Source organism: Nelumbo lutea, chromosome 1 (genome assembly GCF_056320005.1).
Source record: "Nelumbo lutea isolate HS-2025 chromosome 1, American lotus-T2T, whole genome shotgun sequence".
Taxonomy (NCBI): Eukaryota; Viridiplantae; Streptophyta; class Magnoliopsida; order Proteales; family Nelumbonaceae; genus Nelumbo; species Nelumbo lutea.
In genome coordinates this window covers 88830924-88847619 of record NC_142684.1, presented here as the reverse complement: position 1 = coordinate 88847619, position 16696 = coordinate 88830924, and the positions used below count along the sequence as shown (strand labels likewise).

The 16696-nt window shown below is 38.9% G+C and overlaps 1 protein-coding gene across 1 annotated transcript; it reads left to right on the top strand.

Annotated features, from left to right (window-relative positions):
- The first annotated feature begins 6450 nt into the window (after positions 1-6450).
- On the top strand, positions 6451-9694 carry LOC148876000 (zinc finger protein MAGPIE-like). The gene is made up of 3 exons (XM_088980812.1): positions 6451-7008; positions 7187-7583; positions 8211-9694. Exons 1-3 carry the CDS (start codon positions 6891-6893, stop codon positions 9103-9105), a joined length of 1410 nt encoding a protein of 469 aa, XP_088836938.1. The 5' UTR covers positions 6451-6890; the 3' UTR covers positions 9106-9694.
- Positions 9695-16696: the final 7002 nt, after the last annotated feature.

Below are 16696 nucleotides of genomic sequence, written 5' to 3'. Positions count from 1 at the left end.
GGACATTTTTGTTCTGCCCCTTAGAGAGCATGTATGGATTTTCAAGAGGCTCAAGAATTTATTTTTGTAGAGAGATTAGGTAATGCTTCAAAGTGGTACAAGGCCAAGTTTTGGTAACTGTGAGAGAGAGTATATACATATTACTGAAATTTGTGTAAGGAATGAAGAATCAGGAGAAAATAATCAAACAATAAGAAAACACTAACCATATGTGATCTGCAATCCCAGCTACTACTTGCTCTGTTAGAGAAAGAACCTATGACATCAGTGAACACCATTAATCATCAATTAACCAACATGCATTCCCTTGAGTGAGAGAAAAGAAGCATGCATGAAAATAAATTATTAAATACATTTCATTCTATGAAAGAGAAAAAAATATATATAGACTATAATTTAATCTGAAATAAACAAATTAGTTATCTAAAACTTGGCAGATCAAAAAGTGGATTTTTGTCATGCATCTTCCTAATAGTATTGTAGGTGTTGATTGCTTGGGTATTTTCAGTTTCCTTGGGAGAGAGACAGGTTCCTAGCTATCCCAAATATGATCTTTTACCTCCAAGGGAAAAAATGAAAAGAAAATGAAAAAGAATCATAACTAGGTTTGGAAAAATGAATCTCGAAGACCAGCTCAGCCTATAGACCTAGTCTCCTAGCCCAAACTGAGCCATGAGCAGGAGAACCTTAGAGAATATTGGATTGGCTCTCTCTCTCTCTCTCTCTCTCTCTCTCTCTCTCTCCCTTTTATATTTGATTATCAGATTCAATTCCAAACACCATCAACGAAACAATTGTCAGTGGCCAGTGGATATTATTGTTTCACGATTTCAGTGGATAGCACCAATTTTCTAGGTTGTTCCAAAAGAGCAGAAAATTTGGTTAAAAAAAAAAGAGAAGGAAAAGGAAAATAATTCTTTCTCGTAAGATGATTTCTGTCCAGCCAGACACAAAGGACAGGCTCAAAAATGAATTCCGTATTAAAAACTGATACATTAGGTTATTATTAGGATCAAAATTCATCGATTAAGAGGCCCAAACAGGTACAAAGCATGCCTGTTCATCGCAGGAAGAAGCAGTACACTCACAAGCAAAGAATTCCAACCATATCTCTAGGGACAAATCGAGTGACAGTGGGCCTCCAGACCCTATCTTTAGAGACAAAACCAATCTAAAGCACCTCCAAACTCCAAAGCAACAATCAAGCGCATTCCAAAGCCAAAAAGGAAATTCTAGCAAAATCTCCCTCTCTAAGTGGATTCAATTGCCACCCAAATTCTTTCAGTGTTTTCCTTTAAAGCTGTAGTTGCCTTTAAAATCTTTAAATTTCGAGAAAAGCTTTATTCTTGGTGGATATTTCATGGGTGCCCATTACGTGACGAGGTCGCTTTCTTTCTCCTTCCATGACTATGATTTGATTTGCAGCTCTCCTTATTTCAATGGACACCATTCCTCTCTCTCTCTCTCTCTCTCTCTCTCTCTCACACACACACACGAAAAGGTAACCGTAGGTTTTATTACTGTCTTTCCATCTTTCAATCTATCCATAAGAGAGGTGCTCAGCTGCTTTGCTTCCAAAGCAAAACGAGAATCTTTTTTCTTATTTGTAAATGATACTACGTGGGCACATTTTCATCTGGCTGTTGGATCATAGTGGTCTCTCTTCTTTCTTTTTTCTTTTTCTTTACTAAAATATTACTATAGGGTCGCACTCAACAAATGATAGCTACTTAACATTTTCCTTTTCTTAATATTATCACTTAACCACATGGTACTTTTAATTTGACCAACATGAATCCATCAATCATCAGAGAGAGAGAGAGAGAGAGAGAGAGAGAGAGAGAGAGAGAGAGAGAGAGGGAGAGAGAGAGAGAGAGAGAGAGAGAGAGAGGGAGAGATGATATTGACTAGATTCCATTATCATTCACTAGTGGACATGGACATACGTACTCTTATCTTGTGTTGTGAGAAGTAATATGAATTTGTCACTTACAGAACCTAGTCCCACTGAGAGTAGATATCTGTTAGCCCGCGACACTGTAACATGCACGCATATACTAGCAGCTAATTTCTCTACATTCTCTGCCAAAGCCATTTGGTACGAGATGATTGTTGAACTCACGAGGTCACTTGTCTTCTTCAACGTCGTATGATCCTAATTGCGAAGTCTGTGACTCTGTGTACGATGCTTTACTTGGTTCAGGACGTGAAGAAGCTCTGTCGTCCATGGATATGGTGCCCACGACCCATGGCCCACTCTTCTCTCTGCTCTACTCAGACGTCAGACCCAAACTCACTCACCATTTAGTGGCCCCAGCGTAGTTTAGGAAACAAACGATCTTCTCTGTTGAAGGCAGGCTGTGTGATGATGTGATGGGTTGATTGGTTCGACTAGCTAGTTTCTGTTTGGGAGTCCAAATCTGAAATCCCCTTGCATCCATCTGCTGTTCAACATAAATCATACCCAAGTCAAAAGGAATGCTACTTCAGTTCTGTCATCTGTGCCACTGAAATTATTCATCAGATGCAGCCATACGTGAAAGAAATTAATGGCTCCAGTATATAGTAGAAAGAGTATATACTTAGAAGTCAGTACATAGTAATTACTACCATAACCAAACACCCTTTGACTTAAGGATTAGTGTGTTCTCTGCAACCCTAAATCTTGATTGAGAATGAGATAGGGCGGTTTTTGCTTTCCAGAAGTGGCATATGTCGAGGCTGTTTTACCTGCAAAAACCCTATCCCAGGTTGGTCTTTACAGATCAACCTAACCAGAGTTAGCAAAGAAAAAAACAAAGTGAAGGAAAAAGGATCCAAGGGAAAATACAAAAGACTATCACCTTATTCCCACATAGGATGCCACGACAGAGGAGCCTTCCACATGTCAAATTAATAAAAAATAATTATATTAAAAGGCATTTATTCTCCAATTGCTGAGCACAAGCACGTGTACTAGATCCAGAGCCCCTCCCTTTTTTTAATGGACGATCACTTTGGACAAGATTTTGAGTTTAATTAAATGGGCATCTGCAGTCATCTGCTGCCCCTGGAGTGCACCATTACGATCATATTGTGTCCATATTATAATAGGGTTACTGTAATTAACTATTTAATAGCTTGAATGGGGAAAAATGGCCTTCAAAAACCTAATTTGCTATTTCTTCTTTATCATAGAATGCTGATTTTACTCGATTCTTAATTAAATAACTAAGAAGTGATATAAAAGTATATTTTTTCTTTAACACTCAATGATGCCCGATAGCTGAGATGACGGTCACTCGGCGTCCCTCCAAATAGATGTTTCAAATGCACGCTGAGATATACATGTGGGGCACCCTTTGTGGGGCGCTGATGTGATCTCCCAAACTAAAGGCACACGATCAAGTCTATATAATGGCAGGCTTTCCGTGGTAAGTGGACCTCATATGCACCCTGCTTTGCACCCATCCCCTTAAATACAGTGTAGTATGTAATACCCAGAAGAAGAAAATAGAAACCAAAATGGAATAAAGGTAACAGTAGAATCTCAAATGAACCGTGTATTTGTTCTTTTATGGGAAGCTGATGGAGTTGGGGACAGGTTCACCCTTGGAATTAGAAAATACTTTTGAAGCTTGTTTGGATTACAATAAATAACTTATCTAACAATCCAAGATAAAAAAACAACCACAGAAACAAACATACCCTCGGTGACAACATTTTGCTTTTCCCTAAACCCTATACTCCTCACTGTTTCTAGCCTTTTAACTTGCTAGAGAAGGTTTATTAGAGTAACAATAACAAATTATTTATACAAAGTTACAGACATAGAGAGAGAGAGATTACAAATTACAATAGGACTTTCCCTACTAGAAGTTCAGTAGACTTATGTGGGGGTTTGTAAAAGAATCTCATAAATCTTGAAAGTAGAAACCCTTGAGGGTGTTGGGGAAGGAGAGAATATTCTTGGGCCACCAAAGTTCAACAGCAAAACTCCAAAAATTAAATCATAAAAAATTAACAAAGCAAAAAACATCATTAGATTATGATTAAGGTTATTAGGAAAAGTCAGCCCACAAGGGGACGCCTGCTCACACTTCTAAAAATTCACTGCCTTTGTCAGTTCGCTGTCTTTTAACATCTTCCCTTCTTTGTCATTAACACTATTATTAATCAAATTACATTCAATATTATTTACTCTTATCTTAATACAATATAATATAGTAGTAGTAGTAGATAGCCATCCATTTAATGAGAAATTCCAGTATTAAGTTTGATTTTCCATCAAGTTTTATTTGGAGAAAAATGCCTAAATGGAAAGTTTATTGAATTTTATTAGTGGGGTTGATTTTATTATTTAAATTGGATAAGTTTATTTTAAAAAGGCTGTCAAGTGGGATCACAAATCCAGTCAATGTGAGGTGGAGAGCCTCATGGTCATATGGACGACTATTCCCTTTTTTGGTTGTGCACATTCAAGCCGTTTCCTTCTAATTGTAGTTTTCTCACAGTTCATGAGCACGTGCATGGCCCGCACGGAGTTTTTGAATCCATGAAAATTTTTATTTTTATTTTTTTATACATCCTCTTATTCTTACTCATTAATGGTAGTACTCAGAATTTGCTTTTTACTGACTCGGTTTTATATATAGTACAAATACATACAAAATATAAGGTTTTGTGTATTTATACTCCTTTCAAAATGAGCCTAACTTATTCGTTAATGATCAGATGTTGTAAGCGTTGATCAATTGTATTATAACTCATTTGGGAGGGGGAGGGCTTCTGCGTTGATTGAGCTGCATTGATAGATGACTGGATCTGCTTGTTACAGTGACTTCACAGCCACATTCCACCCTATATTAGGAATATCTCCCATGAATAATAATGTACAAGTATGGAAGATGTTCCCAATATGCAGTTGGAACATGTAAGGTTAGTGTGAGGAGTGCTCTGTGAGGAACAGATTTAACAGATTTAAGATAACTTCACCAAAAAGTAGATTTTATGACTCGTGTAGCTTATATGTTTTTGACTTTCTGGATTTTTAACCAAACATGACTTAATGGTATTTTGGTAGGGCACTTATGTGGTTAAGTGCCCTACCAAACGGGCACTTAACGGTATGTAGGTACGTGTGTAGCTTTAAGAAAAGCAGAGATGATGATACAAAGCTACAGTTGACGAGGGGGACGACGACAACGTACCTTTCTTGGTAAATGGCTAAATGCTTCTCGCTTTCATTTTGACCTGGGAGACATTAAAAAGATGTTGCTTTTGTGAAATGTGAGGAACCAAAAGAAAAGAAAAGGTGTGGAATGGGATTAATTAAGCAAGTAATTAAGGTGTTCCAAATCTAGGCAAGAAAAAAAATCTAGACAAAGCTCCAAAATTGGGTTTAACACTTAAACGATTTTCATGCATGGCAAGGAATTTATTCATGTTTAATAAATACTTGCCTTGGCTTCATGTCCAGATAGGCTACCAAACCAAAAATTATTGTTAGCGCATTTTCTTTTCCTCTTTTCGCCCCCTTCCCTCCTCTCACTCTCTTGCATGATTTATCCCTTTCATGATCAGGATTCAGGATATACAAGCCTGTATTATTTGGTTTAATAAAGTATTAATGCTCAAGGGGTTCGGATTTCATATACTAACTTAATTCTCTTGTGAAGGGGATGACTGTTCAGTGCAAGGTCAGAATTTTTAAGCCTAAAATACAGTTGGGGAAGGTGCTAGTTTGGTATTGATGCCAATTTATAGGTGGGCATTGAAGTATAGAGTGAAGGTATTTAACATTTTAAATGTTTATAGGTCTGCATTAGAATTCAGAAATCTGCATTTGGTCTGTTCTTATTTTTCTGCCCAATTTTTGAATATCCTATATGTGTATTTTAACGAGATCAATTTTTTTACTGAAACTGAAATTTTGAAAAAAAAAATAATAAACTATACCCCTGCAGCAAGGTTTAAAGTATCGACAAGTATCGGCTCGTATCGACTGATACGTATCGTTCTAGGACCCCTCCAATACACCCTTACAGTGAATGTATCAGAGGTCTAACCGGTTCAGGGTGTGGAAAAGGCCTAAACCGACTCCCGTAAACCAGTTATAAAAATAAAAAATAAAAAAAGAGCACCAAAAGCTATATCAATTCGCCCGATATGCCTATAACGGTTAATCGGACATATCTGCCTTGCAATTGATAGACAAGGATGTATTGATTCTTTAAATCATGGTTATAACTGGATCAAACTGTAATGCACTGTAATTTAAGGCTTACGTGCTAGTTTGAGAGAGAGAGAGAGGTGTACACGGCTGGGTACACTCTACAGTAAGAATTGGTTATACATGGGGAGGTGAACGCATATGTCGGTACTGTTAAGGTTTGAAAAGAAAGTGTGTTCGGATTGTTGTTCAATTAATGATATTTAGTTTCGGTTATGGGATTACTGGCAACTCCCGATATATCAATAAGAACTAATGGTGAACTGAAAGAGAGTTAAGAGTTTGGTGAAAAAACAAATGAGAAGTCTGAAGGCAAGAAAATTATGGGATAATCATTCCAAATAGGAAAAGCATGAATATTAGCTTTCTCCCGATCTCATCATATGTGTCATCATGCACCTTTGGGTTTTCGACATCCCCTCTCTCCCTCTCTCTTCACCCCTTCCAACTTTACTTTATCTTTTAACCGCATTCATTGAATATTATTTTTCTATTCAGACTTCAGAGAGAGAGAGAGAGAGACTTCCATTTATCATCAGCTTATGCAATTAACACTGAAGCCATAACAAACCCATGCTTTTGGGTTTCCTCTCGATTAATTTCATCCTTATATCACTCCCTCGGTTTTCTTCTTTTTCTTATAGATTGAGTCAATAGGAAAAAAGATTGAGAGTTTGAGATGTTAGAGAAGATGGCAGGAGAAGAAATCACAAGTAGTGCTACCACCCAGGACACAGTTGTTGGATCCAATCCGCCGCCCGTCGTCAAGAAGAAGAGAAATTTACCAGGAAACCCAGGCAATAATCTTCTCTCTTCATCAAAAACTAGTAGCTTCTGTAATTATTTTCTGTACATGTAAAATTTGGTGATTATTGTGTGTATATTCATAGATCGATCATATCTTCATCATTCTTTTTTTTTTCTTTTTGTGACTGATGATGATGATTCCATTTGACAAATATGGGTGTTAAACAGATCCTGCTGCCGAGGTCATCGCCCTCTCGCCGAAGACTCTAATGGCAACAAACAGATTCTTGTGTGAAATATGTGGGAAGGGGTTCCAAAGAGATCAGAACCTTCAACTTCATCGGCGAGGGCATAACCTTCCATGGAAGCTTAAGCAAAGGACGAGCAAGGAACCGAGGAAGCGTGTGTATGTCTGCCCAGAGAAAACCTGTGTTCACCACCACCCTTCCAGGGCTCTTGGAGACCTTACTGGTATAAAGAAGCACTTCTGTCGAAAACACGGAGAGAAGAAGTGGAAATGCGAGAAGTGCTCAAAGCGGTATGCTGTGCAGTCAGATTGGAAAGCTCATTCAAAGACCTGTGGCACCAGGGAGTACAGATGTGATTGCGGCACTCTTTTCTCACGGTAATTAATTGAGGCTTTTGTTTTCTTATCACTACACCGATCACCGATGATGGGAATTATTCTTGACGCATAAGTAGTTTATATGATACCAGAGAAGAAAATTTAGGCTACAGTGGTTAACTATGAAGCTTGGAATTATTTTTTTCTGTGTCGTCTGCTGTGGAAGAGACACATGACTCTCTCTCTCTCTCTCTCTCTCTCTCTCTCTCTCTCTCTCTCCATCTGGCTTTTAGGAGGAAAAAGAAAGGGTACATAGTGAAGACAAATAATTTGTTAGAAAGACATATTGTTGATTTCCATCAATTGAGATGTCTTCTAACGTTAGGAGCTCTCTATCTCTTGATTGTTAGGATTCTAACGTGTTCCTTTATGATTATCATTCATAATGTTGTTCGTTTTTCCCCTTTATGGTGGACACGCTGCTGGGAACAAACCCACAATCTCATGGTTCCGTTGCAGATGTCAGCCACTTGGGCTACGAGATGGAACCAAAGTAAAGTCTAAGTAGCTGTAAATTTGATCTTCTTCTTGCTGCAATCATGTATATTCCTTTTCTTTTTGTTCACTAGTACATTTTCTCTCGATGTGTTGGATATGAATTATTGTCTAGACGTTTTCTGTGAACAGGCGAGATAGCTTCATCACTCACAGGGCCTTCTGCGACGCCTTGGCGGAAGAAACAGCCAGAATTACGGCAGCTTCTAACATCCACAATGTAACTGCGGGCAACATCAACTATCATTTTCTGGGGACTTCATCAGCACGACCCAAAATGGTGCAACATTTCTCTCCTGTGTTCAAGCCGATCCAAAGTAGTAACGATGGAGCAATCGATCAGAGCAGACCAGGACTCTCTCTGTGGATGAACCAAGGATCCCAGTCTAGCCAAGCATTAATGAACAACAATCTCCCAGAACTACATCAAATTGGCTCTGCCGGTTTAGGAACGTTGTTTGCTACTGACCCATTAATCTCTTCCTGCTCAAATATTCCTTCACAAATGGACTATTCAGTAAATTGGGATTTCGGCAACAAGCTCTCGTCCACCAATACTGGAGAGCTGACAAGCACTTCGCTACCATTAACCAACCTTAAGGAAGTTGGTAGCCCTCGGTTTTCAAGTGCTCCTTCCCTTTATAGCACCCAACACCACCACAACCAGCTGCCTCCACCAATCATGTCGGCCACGGCTTTACTACAAAAAGCTGCTGCAATTGGCTCTACTTGGAACGAACCATCTTTTCTTGAGAGTTTTGGAGTGAAGTGCAACAACAGCCAAGTAGTTCAAGATGGAAACAAATATAATGGTTTGTTTGCTCCAAACTCGGTACCTACAAATCTCACAACTGATTTCGAGAACTCGGCAAGTGATCTCTCCTCCATGAATAACCAGTTGCAGATGTACCCCAGGAAGCGCCAGAATACTCAGAAGGATGACACAGAAGGAGGGCAAACAAGGGATTTCTTAGGGGTTGGTGTTCATCAGACCATCTGCCCATCAACAATTAATGGATGGATTTGATTAGGTGGAGGTGTCATGAACTACATATATCTCAGTGAAAATCATAGTTAATAATAAAGTGCGTTTCGAGGAGGGGGAGGGATTAAATTATTTGGGACCTCTGCAGATAGAAAAAAGGGGGAATGAGTGCTTGATGGGGGCTAAAAGATGTGTCTAGAAAATAATTCAAGAGCTGGAGGATGGGGAGATAGCTAATCCATGAATATTCTGTTGGAACCTCAAAGCTGCTCCTTTACAAATGGTCCCTTTTATTTTGAGAAAAGGGGGTTAGTAGTGGAGGCAAAGAAAGAAACCCCTTTTTAACTCCATTATTGCAGTAGTGTTTCATGCATCTCTCTCCATGATTGCAGTGTTCCCAAACTGGAAATTTGGAATATTTCAGTGGTGCAAAGCTAGAATTGAGTTCATAGCTAGGCTTAGTTAACCCATCTAGCCATTCCTTGCACATAACCATGCATATTTTGTATAATAGAACATAGAGAGGTCCTTGTGTGTGTAGATAAACCACTGTCATACTAGATGGAAATGACACACAAAACTCTTTGATATATGATAAGATTATTATATGCATGACTTGGTTACTTATTTATATACGACCCACTTATTTTTAGATGCTTTATATATATGTATTTGTGTGTTTCTCATTCTCTACTTATCTTCTGTTTAGATTTCCATTGGTATTCAACAAGGAAAACATCCTTGCCTTGGAATTGAGCCCTAGCTAACAAAGTAAATTTCATTTCTGTTCTTGCTCATCCAATTGCACCAACCAGAAGAGAAAACAAGGAAAAGGAAAAGAATATGTGGATGATGAGTGCTTACTCAGTGTCATTTCAAGGGTAGGCTCGAGGTATTTATGGGACATATATGTGCCAAAAAATTTACTAAGTGCTTATTCAGTGTGCTCAGAGAGTGTGCCAAACTGATCCGGACTCGACAAGAGAGCCATGGTTTCCGAATTATTTTCGGAGCTAGGGTTGCGACTTGCCGTGGGGAGTTTATATTTACTCCTTCAAGTGTCCTTCCGAGCATTCTACTGAATAAGCAGTTGTCCCTCGTATTATTTTTCCTCCTTAAGCCCTTCAATGTGAACTTGCAACTGCAACGGTAGGTACCTGTTTGATTTCCACCAAAAAATGACATATGTTGTTAATTGGTGGTATATGTATAAAGGGCCTCTAGTGTGGCGTTTGGACCAGCAACTTCATGTATTGTTGACAAATGAACTTTTGGAGCTCTGAAAGCTTTCACCACAAAATCAGTTTGGTAAAAGCATGGAGGACATCTTTGAAAAAACCAAAAGTACTTCTCGTGTATTTGTACCCTCAGACATACACACATAGTTCCCCGTGAACACAAACACACACATACGAGAGAGAGAGAGAGGGAGAGAGAGATTCTATAAATCCTTTTTTTTCACTTTAGGAAAATAATAATATAATGTTTTCATAATTTTTCACATCTGATACACTGATACCCAAGGGGGTGTTTAACAGTATGGTTGATTTTGTTTTTGAAAACAAAAATAACTGTTACACAGTAAAATTATATTGTTTTTGCTGATGTGGCAGTTGTTTTTATTTTCAAAAAATAAAACCAACCATATTATCAAACACCCCCTAACACTCATGGTAAAAAACAAGATCCTTAGTTATATACCATAAAATAGTTTATAACATGGTTGGTTTTATTTTTGAAAACAACAATAACTGCTGTCATAAAAAAATATACAAATTTGATGGTGTTGCATTTGTTTTTATTTTGAAAAACAAAATCAATCATGTTGTCGAACACTTCCTTAGTTACTTGCAAACCTTAAATTTTTATTGGAGTTCAACTATAATACCGAAAAGACATGATAAGGAAAGCACTTACAGCCGATCAACCGGTATCTTAAAAGAAGTAACCAATTAGATGATATTCATCAAAATTCATGAAGATACTTTTATTGGTCAAAGCTCTTCCAGTACCATGTCTTTACAGATATGGACAAGAAGAGGAAATAATGGGTTAACGAATATGGACAAGAGGAAAGAGCTAAGGAAAATGAAAACAAGCCATGGATATCCACCAACATGTATGACAATCTAAGCAAACTGGTTTTAAGGGTGAGAAAGGAGCACGAGCAGTGGATAGCTAGTACGTAGGGATAAGAAATGGGGAACAAAGGAACAAAATACTCTTTCTCTGCCTTGAATTCTTTTTAATGGAAAAAAGAGGAATTGTGTGCAAATGCATGCTTAATCCTTCTTTTTTTTTTCTTATTTTTTGTTATTTCACATAAAGCTGAATTCTTTCTTTTTTTTTTAGAGAGAGAAATGACCTGAATTGGATTTTCTTGTTTCATTTTAATGAAAAAAAGGATGGGGGAAGAGGAATATTGCATGGAAGAGGCAAACGTGGTCATGTCAACCTCTTTTATATCCCTTTATAATTTCACATATAATTGAAGGTTAACTTATTGCTTTGCCAGAATGGCATCACTCACAACTGAAGGAATTCTTTTGTTCTTCAATTTTTTAAATAAGAAATAATTTTGCACATTACATGCATGCATAGAAGGTTTAAGTGGGTGGGTTAGTTAGGGCCCATATATGCATTAAATGGGTACTAACTAATGAATTTGGATTAGCTGGACGCTTTAACTGTTCAGCAGGAGTTGGAGAGGCTCAGGTTAGCAATTTGTTAAAATTTGAATTGACCCGAGCCAGGGCAGTATAAATTAGTAAATTCTTAATAAAATGGGTGCCTAACTTCCACCTCTAGTAACTAACGAGTTGTGGGTGAATCACTCCCAATCGAACACAGATTTCTTACTCACTTTTCCTATCCATTTTCTGCCTGCTGTGAATTGCAGCCACACATCTCTCAATTCATAATAGAGATGTGTGGCTGCAATTTACAGTGGGTAGACAGTGGATAGGAAAAGTGAGTAGAAAATCCCGTTTACTCCCAGCCCATCCAGTTTCCACCCTTTCTCATGTCCTAATACACGCTCCTGTTAGATTCATTTTAAGAGTGTATTCATCCTTTTTTCTTTTAAGGCTGCGTTCGGTTTAAAGTGCATTGCTGTAAATGCATTGGGGGTGTAAATAGGTTGAGTATATGTTTTAGTTTACTTTTGCTTCAGACTTGACCTTACCTTGTTTGTTTGTGAGAAGTAAAATAGAAAGTAAAACGGTGCATTGCATCTTATATGCAAAGGTAGGAGGAGGATTATCTGTTTGGGAGTGAATAGGAAGCAAGACAATGTTGTCCCCCACTTTATATGAGAGAGGACTGAGATAGAAGGAAGCAGGGGCAGAGCTAGAATTTTTTGGTAAGGGGGCCAAAACCTAGAAAACATGGATATGGGGGACCAAAAGTTAAGAAATATGGATAAGGGGGTCAAAATATAAGTGGAATTTAAATGGATTTTGTGGGAATTTTGAAGTCATGGGGGGTGGGGGGGTGGGGGGGCTCCCCTCCGCCACCCCCTGGCTTCACCCCTGGAAGGAAGGTAATGCAAATTTTTAATTGATGAGAGATAATTTGGCCTGACCTGTTGGCACGCAAACACGTGGATCGACCTGATGACATTGTGACGACTCAACATTCCCTGCCACCTCAACAGTCCAGGCCAGGTCAGCTCGGGTACCTCAAGCACCTCGGCCAAGACCAAGGTCCGAGCAGCTTCTGATGGTCCAACCTGCCGAGATGACACGTAGCCAACTTCTAGAAGCTAGCCAGATGTCTCTGATCTCTCCAGGATCATGCCACATGTCTGCAAGCATTACCCTTATCCTACCCGGATCGAACAAACTCAATAAGCCTTATTAGTTCGCACGAAGCCCACCTCCAAGTGCGGAGCTGACTCCTAGCAGTGCGGGCTAGAGATCTCAGAGGTGTTATGTAATGCCTATGGCAGTTCGCCTATATAAGGGCTTCAACCCCAATGCTATAGGGCTTACACGATTATTTGCTCACTATCTCTCTAGCTTACTGAATTCTTCAGCTTGTAAATTCTATTCACTAACTTAAGCATCATAAATCACCCCGGGTTCTTTGGTTGTGTTTTCTTACAGTTTGACTGGCCAACTAAGTAAACCGACATCCGAACTGCCATCTAGCAGCTAGGAGCATTCAGATCATGCACCATCACGATACAAATTTAACCAAACACTGCCTAAAGATGTATGCTATAATTTGTATTCTGGTTTATTTTTAACCCCAATTGCTTGGGGAGTTTTATGAATTGCTGTTGGATTTTGTATTTGCATAATTGCATCAGCTTCGTCCTGGTCTGTATTAATTGACGAGAATTAACCCCTCCGGTACCCATCAAAGTTGCACCTCAATCCCTTGACTCTGTTTGATTTGAAAGAAAAGGTAGGAAAAGGATGGAAAAGGTTGAAAAACCTTGTACGGGTTGAATTAAAATTAGTGAAAATCTGTGAATAGGTGCAGCCCAGTGGTGAGTAAATCCTTGAAGTGAGCTAGCAGACATGCATGCAAGCCCTACCCTCATCAATAATTGTATGGTGCGAGCTTTAGACCTCTAGTGCTCTACCAGTCTATACAAAACCAACATGCATGGTCTCACGGAAATTGGAATAGGTAGAGCACACGTCCCACGATGCAGCCAATAATCCAAACACAACCTTATACGGGAATAATTCACCTTTTTCTTTTTCGCATTTCCTAGCATGTTCTTACTCCAGACTGGACGACAGTCGTGAAGAACATCCAGATCTAGTCCTTAATTAGGTTTGTTTCATTCAACAAATAATGTGATTTATAAAAGGACTGAGAACATCATCCAAACTTACTCTACAGTAACAGCAGATATATATGGCTCTAGGGTAGTAGATTGGCTGGGCCAACAATTAATCTACGCCGTTTGATGCTTTCGTTGAAGGGTAATGGTGCATAGATTTTGTTGACCAATGTACACGTACCCTATCCAGAGAGAATGAACTGAGCTACTACTGCAGCCCAATACAGCAATAATACTTGCCTTGTCCCTACAGTTCTTTGCCAAACAGAAAAGCAATAAGCCCTTCAATTCAGCCATATAATAAGTCCCTAAGGCTGTGTTTGATTTGAAGGAAAAAGGTAAATAAAAGAAGGGAAAGATAAGAAAATTTATATAAAATTTGTAATGATTTTCCTTCCTTTTCCTACTTTTTTCTTTAAACCAAACATAGCCTACTAAAAGTGATCTCTGTTTCTTCACTACAGCTTGAACCTTAAGATGGTAGTACAACCTCACTACTTCAGAGAAGAAGTAGAGAAATTTCAGCGCGAAATGAAACTCATGGACATACACATATGATCAAGCTTCTGGTGTGCCTTGCATAACGTACGTTGCCGCATCTATTTCACCCTGCTGTTCCCTTGTCCTCGCCGTTGCTATCTTATGCCGTTATGCCTCGCATAATGTACGTCGCCGCATCTATTCCACCAGAGGGGTGGAAATTTCTGACCCAACCCACCCATATGTTATGATCCACCCAATCTATCCGCTTATAACCCATCCAAACCCATTTTAAGAATTAAAATGCAAGTTGACTAAAGAAGGGTATTTTAGCTTTTTCCATCTAACTAATGTGTTACTTATATGCCTCCTACATATGAAGGGCATTTCTGTCTTTGTATATTTATTTGTCAAATTTAAATATATGATCGACTGGGTTAGACTCTTTATCTTCTCAGTTCAACACTATTCTTCTTCTTCTTCTTCTTTTCTTTTTCTTTTCTCAATTTGACTGAATAGTACTAACATGATATCAGAGTGCCATTGGTAGAAGTCAATTACAGCTTTCTATGGATCTCCATTCTTCCCTTTCTTCTTCTTTTTTATTTTCGGTTTTTTTTTTTTTTTTTTGGTGTGAGAAATCTGGGATAGAAGAACTAAGGGGAAACCCATATTTCTGTGGCAACCTCTAGGGTTTCTGTGGCTTGACTTCTGGTGACAAGGGACGAGTACAACAGTTCGAGTGAACAGAAAAAAACTTTTTTTTTTTTCGTGGGGACTACTGTCACCATGCATGACATCTGTGGTGGTCGAGTAAGTGCAATCGTGGTGGTCTGGACCCTCTAATGAGCAGTTTCAAGAGGGATTCTCTATGGTTTTAAATCTGCAAGTTTGCAGTACTGTGGTGTTTCAAATGTATGCTAAGGCAAGTTCGTGGTGATTACAAGTGTGTTGGTGTGGTAGTTGAAGAACGGTAATGCAATGGTGGAACTGAATTATTATTATTTATTTTTTTTTGTGTTTGACGGGTAGAACTAACTTCATGGATTAAAATGGCATCGATGAGTGATGTGAGTGGTGACCAGAAATCGAGTGTGATGATCTCCTCTAATTTTTTAAGCGTCGGAATGACATCCATCAAACTCAATGATGAAAACTATGTTTTGTGGGCCAAGTCAGTGGAAGTGTTTCTGAAGGCTAAGAAGAAAGTGAAACATGTATGGGAGGAGAAACCTAGTGTTGAATCCCCAGATTTTAGTAATTGGGAGCAAGATGATGCTCAAATTATGACATGGTTGTGGAATAGTATGGAACCTAGAATCAGTGTTAACTTCATGTTTTTAGATACAACAAGGGATATATCGGAACATGCCAAGAAATTCTATTTTGGATAAGACAACACTACAAGGGTTTATCAGCTTTATCATGAATACTTCAGTTTGTAGCAGGAAAATCAGACTCGTGAAGAATATTATGCTCGTATGAAAAATCTTCAGAATGAACTTGATGTTTATCATCCCTTGACTCCGGACATCAAAATTTAGTAGCAACAAAGGGAACAACTAGATGTTACACAGTTCTTGGTGGGACTGAAAGTAGAGTATGAACCTGTCAGAGCACAGATATTGGAAGGGTCTGCTCTCCCTACTCTAGAAGAAGGGTTTGCCCGTCTCCATAAGATATCTCTTACCCCCACAGAGAGTAACATACCTTCCAACATATTAACATTTGTTGGCACTCGAGGTGGTTCTTATGGGTACAAAGGAGGTGATTGTACAAGGGAGGCCATGGTAACCCTATGGGTGGTCGTAGCAGTGGTGGAGGTCGTGATTCAGGGAGAGGTCGTGGTAGAGGAAGGGGAGCACTACTAGGAAATGCACACATTGTGGGAGAGAATGATACATAGTTAACTTCTGTTATGATTTGCATGGCCCACCATCTACATGGACTAATCATGCAACTGTTGGTGATAGTCAACTCAGTAATACTCAACCAGTTGATCCAGCATCTTCTATAGTCACAACTACTTGTGGGAAGGAGATGATGAGTATTCCAAGATAGGAGTATGAGGGATTTCTTCAGGCCACTTCACATCATAATACTGCCACCCTTGCTCATTCAAGTATAGCTTACCTAGCATCCAAACCTTTACCCTGGATAATTGACTTTAGAGCCTCTAATCACATGATTGGGACTATAGGTGTGTTTTCCTCCTTTCTCCAGCCTCTACACCAAATAATGTTACCCTTGCCAATGGATTTACTTCCCTCATTTATGGTGTTGGTAATTGATGGGGGATGATTTGACCCAACCCCTTTGGATAGTGACACATGGACATGACTGAGCATAAGTAAC